Genomic DNA, 13530 nt, shown 5'->3' with positions numbered 1-13530 from the left:
AACAATAAAAAAAAAAAAGTCTGGTATTTACAACCATGCTATCACTGCTACTACTAATACTACAAGAGTCTTACACTCAAACTTAAATAGAAACAATTTTTTCTGAGTATCATGATTTTAAATTGCTAGCTCCACAAAAGCAAACATACAATTATACTTTTAATGGATAAAAATCGTAAAAAGATTGATTTATTTGCGTGTGTGAATAAAAATTTTTTCAAAATTTTTAATACTCGTCACGTTGAAGTCTTTTTAACACAACAAAAAACGAGTGGTCAAAAGTATTTTCGGACATCCCAAATTATTAAAAGTGACATCTATTCTGGTTAGTTTCCAAATTTGATGACAAAGTTCTTAATACAAATGCAGTACGAGCATTTACAAAACCTTACTGAAAACACTGTTTTATAATGTTCATATTTTTTATCACTTATTATATTATTATATTATTTGCTTAAAACTGTTAAAATATATAATGTAAGATATTATTTATTAATTCATTTGAAAGTATATTCATTTCCGAACAAAACATTCGTATTTAGAGGAATTAAAGTGCTTTGATTTTTAAAATATCAACCCTCTTGAAATCTGATTATCCAAACCGTTTTATTATCCGTTTGTATTGCTAAAACTCATGACACAATGTTCTACCTGTATAATAGCCAGATATGTCCTATAATTGAGTACTATTGCCATATCTGTGTCAAAGCTACTTGGAGCACCCTAAACTACCTTGACAAAGTTCAAACCGACTTTGAAACCTAGTAGGTGATGGCCTTTTTCTTCCCTGCAACCTCTTTCCCACAGAAGATATGTTACAAGCCTGTCTCCGCTCTAATGTCTATGGTTCCTCCTTGCCAAAACTTTCACTAAAAACACTCATTTAGCTACAAAAACCATCAAGTTTCCCCCCCCCCGCTCTTGATCTATGCTTAAATCTAAATGCAAATTCCATGAACAAAGCTTCTTTCCAAGAACTGCTTGCTTGTGGAACTCTGTTCTGCTGTCCTGCTTTCCAGCTGACTACAATATGGTCGCTTTTTAAGTCCAATGTAAACAAGTTCTTGTTGAGCCCTCCTCCCTCAATAATTCATTTCTACCCCATTGCCACCAACTATTAATAAGCTGTTATCCCAGTGACTACTATGCCGACATTAATCCTTATCCTTGAGTTACTTTCAGGCCTTGATAAATGGTGACTGTTATAAAAAAACAAAAACTCCACACCTTTCTTTCTCCTTATCTCTTATCAGATGTTTTTTTCAGCTTAGTCACAAATAACTGGTTTATTCTGAGTTGCAATTTCTTCACTACTTTCATATCAAGAGTTTTTCTTTTTTTTAATTTTTTTTTTTTTTGCCATTTTTCCTCATCAGATAATCTATTTGAGTCTTTGCTGTATTAGATTCATATGTAATGAGATGACATTTTCCTAAATTTCCAACATGTTCATTGCAAGATCCAGATTCTTTCTTACAGCCATTGCCCTGGAACCTGTTATCATGTTTCAGGACATTGTAATGTTGAGTGAAATTATTCTCTGTGGAAGAAGTCTGGTGATGTTGAATCATCTTTGCTGGTCGGTTCCAAACTCCTTCCACATACTAGACTAGAAGTCTGGAATTCAATAATTTAATACAGTGTTGCCATTAAGCTAGAGAATGGAAGCACACCTCATACGGGTATAAAATCAAAACAACTTTACCATTGTTATTATTGTTTATTGGGAAAAAACTCTACTGTACTTGAATAGCATCAACTTTGTATTTCAAATTCCATATTTTGAATGAGTGCTCTAAGTTAACCTGAGAGTTTTTGTTAACTCTAATCAAAACTTTGGATGAGTTGAGGGGCTTATTTGGCAATTCAGAAACTCACTCTATATCTACTACTGCTTATTCATCTGCTCAACCGTCTCTTACTCACCTGGCCATCAACAACATTGAACATATTTTTCTTTCCATTTTTATACTCAAAATACCATAATTCATACAATTTTGCCTATCCCCATTGTGGATTCACCTTGGTGAACTCTTTCTTCACAGCGATGTATTAACAATATTTCCTGATCTCAGTATCTTCTCTACGATACAAATACAAATTGGATTTGACTGAGAACAGAATATGTCATAAATCTTTTAGGTTTTTTTTTGTTTTTTGTTTTTTTTTTTGGAGGGGGTGCAGATTTCAACAAAGAATAGAAATAATATCTGTGATTTGAGAAACTTAAAATACCCATTTTTAATCTTAAAATTTTTTCAACCTTTTGGGACCCTGGTTACTGACAAATTTTGCTTTTATAGATGTGATGCCATAGAAAGTTTTCATATCCAAATATGTCTTGGAATAAAAGATCAGGTAGAGGATTAGACCCAAAATAGATCTTAGAATATGCCAGCATTGATACTATGCGGTTCCAACTTTTGCTTATCAACATCAACTTTTATAGGGAGAAAGGATCTGTTGATTAAAAAGGCAGTCTCCCTTCTATGCTTATTTGCATATGCTTGTTTTGCATATGTAGGTTAATTTGCGAGGTCTTATATTTATTAAAAAGAAAAAACTGTAGAATGCCATTTTTTTTTTAGTTGGTGTCTATTTTTTTCTGAAATAATTTGTTTTTCTTATGTCAAATAAAATTTTTGATATCTAACAAAGGGGATTCTTTTGTTACACATTCCATATCTCACTAACAGTGAGATCATAGTGGCAGATTCCAGAAGTTGATGGTCTTCATCACAGAGGATGAAATTTGTAGCAAAGTTTTTTGCAAACGCTTGACTTTGTCAGATAGTGAAGAAATCACTTTGGGAACATTAATGATGATTGGAATAAGTTTTACAAGTCTTGATCAAGCTTTTTTTTTTTGGTGCAGTTAACTCTCAGCCACAGTGTTCTTGGATTTAAAATTTACAGACAGGAAAGATCTCTTGCCAGAGAATGATTAGGTTTAATAGTATAATTGGGATTTTTCTTTTCTTTTTTTTTTTTTTTTTTTTGCTAGGTGATGTCATGATCAGCCACTTGGCCAGATCAAGACTCTCCTACTTCTCATCTAGTCCAAGTAAGAATCAAAGTGTAGTGTTGCAAATCAATCAAGGTCCCATCCTTAGATATCATGGGTTGACACCTGGCTCTGTTGGAAGAGTAGAGGTTTTAACCCTCTGATGAGGTGCAGCGCCAGCATGTAAAACAAATGTTAAACTGATGATGGTGATATGATAAAGGAAAAGAATGCAGAATGAAAAAAAATTCCCATAAGTTTACAATGACAAGTCACCTGAAGAAGACCAAATAATTATGAATACAGCAAAGACAGTTTGAACCACAAAAACTTAGAAAGATAGATAAGAATGAAATTAAGAGAGTAAAACTTGAATAATGTGACTGATGTCACATGAAAATTATAAGAAACATTGTTTTGAATAGCCAGACAATAAGTTTTTTCTATTGATGAATATCTAGAAGGACAATAAAATAAAATACTATAAAATTTAAAGAAAATTATCTTAGAAATAATATTGAAACATTGTCATTATAAAAAATGTCTTTCTAAATATTTCAAATGATACAAATATTTTTATTTTGTGAGTAAAAAAAAAAATTTATTCTGAATTTTTATTTTCTGAGATAAAATGTATTATTGAAAATGAATAAATATAAACTTACATTTTCCATAACAGTTGATAATGAAAAGAGCAACTATTCTGTTTTACAACTTGAATTTTTATATTTAAACATTTAATTCCAGAGAATAACATTCAAGAGCAAAACAGTAATCTTAACGATACAAATAATTCAAGTTTGATTCAACATTTATAAAACTTTTTCTTAAATTTAAAAATTTCTTTTCGTTTTGTAGGTATCTACAAAAGAACAGCAAAAAATATTGTCTGAAGGAACCAAAAAAAGCGAAAAGTTGCGCCAAACATTGATGAAGGATTCCGATAAAGTTTTGCAACAAATAAACAACCAAATACTTCAAATTTCTCAAAATTTAAGAACTAATATAGAATCAGAAGAGGTTTCCAAAGCTATTGAATACAAAAATCGGTTATTGGATTATGACAAAACAAGGTAATACATTTTTTCCTATATGTTAGCTTAATCAGCTTTATCATTTCTTTTTTGATTGTAAAGTTGTAAGTTTATTATAACTTATTTTGATTTGTTTATTTTATCAACTCTTTGTTATTTCAGCCCAAACAAGGCACAGTACCACTTTGATATAAGGGATACTATTTAGGACCAAATTTTACAGGGATATTATGTAGGGAGTTGAACAGTGAGATGTTTGTTCCCATTGTGTAATAAATTGCGAACAGACGGGCTTACCTGACAAACGCTCGAGGTGTGCACTCTGCAAAGCGGGCACGTCCAAAGAAAAATGGCAAGATGGCGGCGGCCGGTTAATATTGCCAAGTAATCACGCAAAATCTCGTGTTCTCTCGCACACACGAGAGTTCAGCTTAGCATAAAAACGGGTCACTGTGAGCAAGAAGGGAGAAGGAAAAACGTAGTCAAGACAAAGACGACGCTTCTGACGACTGAGAAGAAAAAAGAAGAAAAAGAGCAAGAAGTAGAAGAGGAAGAAAAGAACGATACATGAGAAGACGAGGTGTGTGCGGTTTTGAGTAAATCGAAACAGACAGAAAAAAAAACTCTGATTACAAGCTATTTCGGCTTTGGTATGGAGAAATTTGACATCAGATTAATTCCGGAATTCGATGGCTCCCCCACTGGTCCCTCGGTGGTCGAATGGCTGGAAAAGGCTGAGCGCGTTTGCCGGTTGTGCAAGATTAAAGACCCAGCTATGGTTATCCAATTGAGACTCACTAAAGGGGCTTATGCCGTGTACCAGCAGCTAGGGGAGGATCCGACCATGGAGCAGATTACACAAGCGCTATACGGGGCATTTGGTACAGACCCTTTTGTCGCCTGGAGGCAGTTTTCCGAACACCGACTTGGGCCGGGGGAGACAGTGGATGTCTACATGGCCGACTTGAAAAAGCTTGCCACTCCCTTCGGCGGTGAAAGTGATTGCATATTGGCATGCGCCTTTTTGTCGGAACTTCCGGATGAGGCAAGTCGACTGCTGCGAGCATCGTCAAGACTCACTGAGATTGGATTGGAGGAGTTATTGGCGAGAGCACAAAACATCTTGAAAGACGATCGAGAACTAGTCTCCGCAGCTGTTGACACTCTGGACTCGCCAACGAAGGGTCTACGATGCTATACCTGTGGTGGCCCGAACCACTTTTCCAGAGACTGCAAAAGCGGTACAAGGCGCACCCCTAATTATGGAGCACGACAAGTAATACGGTGTCACCAATGCAATAAGCCAGGCCACATAGCGCGGAATTGTCCGGGAAACGGGCAAGGGGAGGACGCCGCAGTGCTAGCACCCTCCCCAACGCGGCATTGAACAAAGCGCTGCCTGCAGTAACAGTTCAAGTTGATGGATGTGAACGTTCAGCGCTGGTTGACACCGGCTGTACCCAAACCCTTCTTCGAAACGAATATTGCGCCACATGGAAGAAACGAAGGATCCCTGTACTTACTGTCGGCCAAGGCTCATTGGTGTGTTGTGGGGTCAGCGTTGTTCATATCAGCATTGGCAATGGCTCTCCGGTTGCTGTGACAGTGTTAGTGGTCGATGGGGAGCTACTCAGATATGACCTTCTCCTTGGAATGGACGCTATCACACAGCTAGGCGGAATTACTGTGAACGGCGCCGGTGATGTGAGCTTCTCTCGACCGAACAAACAAATGTGTGCAGCAATCACTCTCGATGAGCCCGACTTCCATGCAGAATACGATAAGGGCACAAACACTTGGACAGCGTCCTGGAAATGGGCAGGCGACCAGCCACCAGTGTCATTGCGGAATCGACTTACAGAGTATCCCCCTCCTGCATGGCTTAGGGGGCAGTACGAGGCAGAACTTCAAGTGTGGCTGGATAATGGCTGGTTAGTTCCATACCCAGAGGATGAGCTCGGGCCCCCGCGGGGGCTAATTCCCCTGATGGCTGTCAGACAAGAGAACAAGCAGAAAGTTCGACCTGTTCTTGATTACCGGGAACTTAATGAATACGTTGACCCACACACTACAGGGGCTGATGTCTGTGCTCATAAACTACGGGAGTGGCGGCAGCAGGGTGCGGAAGCAGCCATACTGGACTTGCGAAGACCGTACTTGCAAATACGTGTTGAGAAATCGCTGTGGCCGTTCCAGACGGTGGTGATCAAAGGAACTCGCTATTGCTTGACCAGGCTAGGATTCGGCCTGAATGTAGCCCCTAACATCATGACAGCAATCATGCAGGCGATCCGGCGTCAAGATGAAGCAGTGCAACATGCGACATCGTCGTATATAGACGACATTTTTGTCAACGAGAGCCTCCTGTCTGCCCAGGCGGTCAAAGAACACTTCGAGCACTTCAGATTGTCGTGCAAGGAGCCGGAGCGGCTACAGGACGGGGCGAAAGTGCTCGGACTGCAGGTGAGCGGAAGTGCAGATGGCCTTCAATGGGGAAGGAGTGGTGAAATCCCGGAAATCCCATCTACCATCACACGTCGGAGCACGTTTTCCATTTGCGGAAAATTGGTGGGTCACTTCCCTGTGTGTGGGTGGCTCCGAGTGGCTGTAGCGGCCATAAAGCGACGGGCAACTTCTATGTCAACTGGATGGGACGATGAGGTGCATGATCCTGCCCTGCGAAGCATGCTGGTGGAAGTTGTGGCCAGAGTGACCAATGATGACCCTGTACGGGGGAGCTGGTGCGTCGATGGGAATGAATTTACAGTTTGGGTAGACGCCAGCTCACTTGCCCTTGGCGTTGCTCTGGCGGTCGACGGAAGGATAATAGAAGATGCCTGCTGGCTTCGGACGGAGAATGACGCCAAGCATATAAACCTAGCTGAACTCGATGCTACACTGAAAGGAGTCAATCTAGCGCTTCAGTGGCAGGCTAGAATCCTTCACATCATCACGGATTCCACGTGTGTGCATCGGTGGATGACCAATGCCTTGAACGGAAAAGCACGTCTGACAACGAAGGCGTCGGCCGAAATGTTGATCCGGAGGCGGCTTGCTACCCTAACTGAGACCACTAAGGAATACGACTTGGTCAAAGATGTGACACTGGTGCAGTCCTGTTTGAATCAGGCGGATCGTCTGACCAGAGTGCCACGCCGTTGGCTAGACCTGCCAAAAGAAGTGAACGAGTGAGCAACTGTAAATTGCGCTGCAGTGGGACATAGACTCAGCCCGGAGCATATTAATGATGTCCATTGCCAAAGCGGGCACCCCGGTGTAAACCGAACGCTTTACTTCGCCAGATTGGTTGACCCCTCTGTGTCTCGGAGGGCTGTGAAATCTGTTGTGGGAAGCTGCAACACCTGCCGATCGATCGACCCAGCACCTGTCCGGTGGAAGAAGGGAATACTCAGTGTGAAGCGTAATTGGGATAGGATTGCGATGGACATAACGCACTACAACGGGAGGCATTTTTTGACGCTTATCGACTGTGGACCATCTAGGTTTTCATTGTGGCGGCCCCTTCGCCGGCAGGACGCGGCTGCCATTATCCATGAGTTGGAAGGTGTGTTCCTTGAGCGTGGCCCTCCTTCTGAGATACTCACCGACAATGGCCCCGCTTTTGTTAGTGAGCCGTTTAAACAGTTTGCAGATGGCTGGGGTGTCCATCTGCGTTTTTGGTGTGCCCATGTTCCCAGTAGAAACGGGATTATTGAGCGCAATCACAGAACTGTTAAGACAATCGCAGCGCGGAAGGGGTGTACGGTACCTGAAGCAGTCTATTGGTACAACGTCACCCCTAAGGACGATGTTTCACCCTCCACCGCGCCAGCCAACGCGCTACATACATACCGTGTCAGGATGAGAGGTTTGGAGAGCAGCTCACTACCCGAACCGGAGCCACCACAAAAGAACATAAAAGAGGGAGATGTCGTCTGGGTTAAAAAAACCCGAGGCCAGTGCACGACTCGCTACGGAGCCGGTCATGTCACTGAAGTGATCAGCCCGCAGGCGGTGCGAGTTGATGGAGTACTCCGTCATATTAAAGACTTAAGATCAGTATTCGAAACGTAGCTGCCGCTTGACGAAGATAGTGAAATTGAATCCGTGACCAGCGACCCATCATTCTGGTTCATGACGGCTTCAACGCACAGCGACACTGAGAGTGGTAGCCTTCAAAGTACTGACCCTCCTGCTGATGATGAAGACCCGGACAGTGATACTGCGATGCTCAGCTTTAGGTTCGCCGACCTTCGTGTCACGGAAGACAGCGCAGACGATGATGAAGCCCCGAATCCCCCTCTCCGAAAAAGCACTCGAAGAAAAAGGCCACCGCCTCCCTGCTCTTTCTGTGATAATGAGATCAGGGGGGAGTGTCTAATAAATTGCGAACAGACGGGCTTACCTGACAAACGCTCGAGGTGTGCACTCTGCAAAGCGGGCACGTCCAAAGAAAAATAGCAAGATGGCGGCGGCCGGTTAATATTGCCAAGTAATCACGCAAAATCTTGTGTTCTCTCGCACACACGAGAGTTCAGCTTAGCATAAAAACGGGTCACTGTGAGCAAGAAGGGAGAAGGAAAAACGTAGTCAAGACAAAGACGACGCTTCTGACGACTGAGAAGAAAAAAGAAGAAAAAGAGCAAGAAGTAGAAGAGGAAGAAAAGAACGATACATGAGAAGACGAGGTGTGTGCGGTTTTGAGTAAATCGAAACAGACAGAAAAAAAAACTCTGATTACACCCATTATACTTGAACTTCTGCATGTTGGTACACTCGGGGATCTGGGAGGGAATTCCAAAGTAGTAATTTGAGAAGAAAGTATTTAAGTAGAAGGCTTTCTGACATTTACGGATCTTTGCTATGTAGGGTGGGATTTTGCTGCTTGTCAGGTTAGTCAAGAGTATTTGTCTAGTTGATACAAGTGCTTCGAATTCATCAGAACACATTCCATTAAAATACTTGTAAGACAGGCACAGAGGTGCCACATTTTGTCGATGGAATAGAGGTTGGAGTTTGATTGCTTGTGTGGGACCTAATTGTAAATAAACTTTTGTGAATGGAATGTGTACAATTGTAAATACAGATAGCAATTCTTTATGCCTTCATTTAAACTCATTTTGTACTATAATAGCAAGATTATTCAGAAGGTATAAACCTTTGGAAAGCAAAACAAAGACACTTGCTAAATGGCTTGTTCTAGAGAAATGCTGAAGTTCAAAGATTATTTGTTTGGTTTTACGCATGTGGATTTGTTATCTTCCACCTTTCCAGTTTTGTTTAGATTTGAACTAAGTTGTAAAAACAATGGCTTCTTATTAAAAGATATAAAATATGTTGATATTTCTTAAAAATCTGATTGAATTTAAAAATTGAATATTAATTCATATTTTTTGATTGATATTTTTTGATTGTTTTATTAAATGTATAATAACATTAATAGCATAAATAGGTCCAACATTTCTAATCTCTTTACCCCCTCTCCCCCCCTCCCCCCCCCCGCCGCCGCCGCACATCACATACCTGTAAATCAACAAACAATTTCAACTAGAGAATCATAGCACGTAATGGCGGTTAGCTTTTTAATAAATTTGCAAATGCAGGATTGTAATTCCATGCTAAGACGATCCTTGATACTTTGCTTTTGAAGACGGACGTATTTAACGGATAAGTGGTTAAATTTGCAATATTCTTAATTGATGCAAATATTATCTTTATTCATATAGATGTTTTTTTTTATTGCTTTATTAAATGTATAATAGATTTTAACATGACATAAATACATCCAACGTTTCTACTTATTTTCAGTTAGTGAGAGGGAAATCTATCACCATACTTTCCCCTAAACATGTTGATTGGACTTATAATAAGTACAATACTTATTATTTATTTTTTTTGTTTTAATGGAGAGTAGACAATGTATTATGGATGTGTTATTGGCAGCTCCTGTAACTCTCACTTCTCCTAATTTGTCCCTCGGTCTTCATTTTTGAGTTATTTTTTTTTGATAAAGGGAGAAGAAAGAGCTGTATTCTAGGTTGGCAGTATTTTGTGTAGTATGAGTTGTCAAAAATTTTCTATTTCTGTGTCTGTCTTTGTAGCCATGTAACTTGTAAGGGTGCTGGAGGTAAACGTTTCATCTGGGCTGATGTTATCCACCTGATAGTTAGGGACCCAAATGTTTGGACTAACCACTAAGGAGGCCGTTCTATCAACGGGTGCAAAGTACTGAGGCTTCTGCATTGCCATTTGGTGAATGGATTCTCGACCATGCAGTAGTTTCTGGTGGGGCCTCTTGATGCTATATTAGTGAGTAATTGTTACGGCTTTACCTTATGTGCTACAAAAAAGAAAAAAGTTTCTTTTCTTTTTCTTTCTTACTTTCCCTCTCTGCTCTGTGCTAACCAAGTCTGTCAACCTGTTTCACAAATCCCAAAAACTCCATCATAAAAGGTCTCCAGAAAAAATACACGAGTAAACCCAGAACTCCAACTTCCAACGTAGGCCCCTACTACCATGTCTCCTATTCCAACATCTAGGTTCCAGAGGTTGAATCCCAATTACAGGAGACTAATCCTAACCTATTATTCCTAAGCGAAACTGGCATTGGACCAACAATTACCCTAGATGAGTTTGTAATTAACGGATACTCTAACTTAACATCCAAATCTGACCCCCAAGATCACCACGGGCATGAAATATGTGGCTACATTAAAGATGGCTTTCCATATGGTAGGGACATCTCTAGAGAGGACCCTAATTTACCCTATATGTACTTCCGGGTTGCACTTGCTTACACCACAGCATTTATATTTGCCCTCTATCGCCCCCACAACAGTGCCATTGCGCACAGAAATCACTTTTTCCATTGCTTCCAATGGAATAGATGTACTGAGACTAAAGCTGCTTTCAGGAGTGCCAGCAACCACTGTAAAAGAGTAATAAAAAACGCGCGAGAGTTATATACTCAGTCCGTTAAGTCCAAGGTAGCTGAGTAGCGGTTTGGTTCCCACCAGTTTTGGCAAATAGCAAATAGGGTCCTGAACAGAAGCGTGTGTTTTATCCCAACTATCATCAATGAACCTGAGGTAATCTTGTAAGCATTAGACAAAGCCAGACTCTTTGCCAAGAACTTTGCAGCTAATTCTACCCTATGCGACCAAGACCGTCAACACCCCTTATTTCCGCCTGTATCAGAAAACACGCTATACGACATACAAATATCTGTGAGTGATGTTGCCAGAAGGAATTTTAATCTAATTGCATAAAAAGTAAATGACACAAACTAAATTCAAAACTTACGCAAATTAATAGAATGACCCCCCCCCCCCGTATCAGAAAGCACGCTATGTGACATACAAATTTCTGTGTGTGATGTTACCAAAACCTTGATGCCAATAAAGTAACTGGCCCTGACAGCATTCCTATTATAGTGCTGAAAAAGCTTCAACCATAACTAGCTTGCATACTTACAAAGCTGTTTATTTAAGCATTGTGTTCAGGAGAATTGTTTCCCAAAATCCTGGAAAACCTCATCAGTATGCCCTGTATTTAAGAATTTAGGTGATTGGTTTTCTTCCTCTCAGTACAGACCAATTAGTCTCCTGAGCGTCATGACTAGTTTCTGGAATCTGTGTTAAATAGAGAAGTAGTCAACCACCTCAGCAAAAATAATCTTAGTGACATGCAATATGGTTTCCTTTCTGCTAGATCTACAGCAGATGGGTTAATGGTTATATTTCATACGATTACTGAATCTCTTGACGGAGACTTCCTTTCTAGGGCAATTGCTCTTGATATATCAAAGGCCTTTGATAGGGTATGGCATAAAGGTCTACTTCATAAGATATTCAGCTATGGTATAGCTGGAAATGCCTTCTCAATTATCAAATCATTTCTCTCTGATAGGTCCATAAGAGTAGTTGATGGGCAGAAATCAGAAGCTCTCAGTATTAATGCTGGAGTCCCTCAGGGATCCATCCTGGGACCAACTCTCTTCTTGATCTACATCAATGATCTTCCAAATAACATCCTAAAATCATTTGACATCTTACGCTGACGACACTACCATGGCAACACATCAAAGGCTGTAAATGACCATGCTCTCTAACTCTCTTTCCTCTGATCTTGAGCATGTGGTACAATTGGGATAGCGGTGGCTGGTTACTTTTAATGCATCTAAAATCAAGCTACTATCTTTACATCATCACAACTCTGATCCTCATCTGGCATCAATTGAAATGAATGGCTCTCGTCTTGGGAAGACTCCATATTTTGACAAGCTTCTGGGATTTACCTTTACTTTTACTCCTGATCTGAAATGTAACAAATCCGTTGCCAAGGCTACTAGAAAAATAGTAGGATCCTTCTACTGCTTCTGTAGATATCTCGCTCCTGATGCAATTCTCTACCTATATAAGTGCCAGGTACAGCCAATGATGGAGTACTGTTGCCACATCTGAGCAAGAGCTACTAGAAGCAGCTTATCCTGCCTTCAGAGTTCAAAATAGACTTTGTAGCTTGGTGACAGATGCCCTTTTTTCTTCCCTGCAACCTCGTCCTCACAGAAGAGATGTTGCGAGCCTGTCTCTGCTTTATAGTTATTTTCATGGCAAGTGCTCTTCTGAGCTTCAATCTATGGCCCCCCCCCCTTGCCAAACTTTCAGGAAAAACACGCGTCTAGCCAAAACCACTAACAATAATTTCCCACACTCTTTATCTGTGTCTAAACCTAGATGTAGATTCCATGAACAAAGCTTCTTTCTTAGAACTCCACACCTGTGGAACACTCTTCTGTTTGCCTGCTTTCCAGCTGACTACAGTTTGATTATCCCCAAGTCCAACATAAACAATTTCTTGATGAACCGTCCCCCTAAGTAATCCAATTTACAAAATTTCTACTACTTAGGATTACTACGCTATTATTCCATTGACTAATGTATACCCATTAACTCTTATCTTAGAGTGACCTCCGGGCCTTGATAAGTGGTGACACCTTTGTAAAAAAAAAAAAAAAAAAAATGAATAAATAAAATAAATTTCTTTATTCCATGAAAATTCAATTGGTATTAATGTAAGTAAAAGTTATTACTGTTTCAACTGACTCTGTTTGCAAATTCTATTTTCAGTGTTAAAAGAACACATGTAATTGATGATGATGCAGATTATTTCAGTTCTGATAGCAAATGGTTGAGTAAATCAGAACGAGAAACTTTAGAACGTCGAGAAGAAGAAATGCGACAAGTCCGTTTTCAGTCTCGCAGAGAAATGAAAGTCACATTTGATTTTGCTGGACGACGCATTCTTGATGAAGATGAAAAGAATGGACTTTCTGTCAACAGTATGTATGAAGATCAAAAATTTGCTGCACAGGAGGAAGCACGTCAAATTGCTTTGGCATGTCTTGCAGATGATAATTCTGTTAACCCAGCTATTAAAATAAAAGCACCACAGGTAAGATATTTTCCTTCCATTGTTTTATACTTTCATAAA

At 40.2% G+C, this 13530-nt stretch overlaps 1 protein-coding gene across 4 annotated transcripts in view; it reads left to right on the top strand.

Moving 5' to 3' along the window:
- LOC145276869 (activating signal cointegrator 1-like) overlaps positions 1-13530 on the top strand; it is a 158541-nt gene that overhangs the window by 144556 nt on the left and 455 nt on the right. For all 4 annotated transcript variants that reach the window (XM_080128272.1, XM_080128271.1, XM_080128274.1 and 1 more), the window contains 2 exons: positions 3863-4077; positions 13167-13530. The exon at positions 13167-13530 is cut by the window's right edge. In XM_080128272.1, coding sequence (XP_079984398.1) covers positions 3863-4077; positions 13167-13530 — 579 coding nt within the window. The remainder of the gene's footprint in view (positions 1-3862; positions 4078-13166) is intronic.

The sequence above is a fragment of the Euprymna scolopes genome, chromosome 5, assembly GCF_053919585.1.
Source record: "Euprymna scolopes isolate OS-2025 chromosome 5, ASM5391958v1, whole genome shotgun sequence".
Lineage (NCBI taxonomy): Eukaryota > Metazoa > Mollusca > Cephalopoda > Sepiida > Sepiolidae > Euprymna > Euprymna scolopes.
This window is presented reverse-complemented; position numbering and strand designations above follow the sequence as displayed.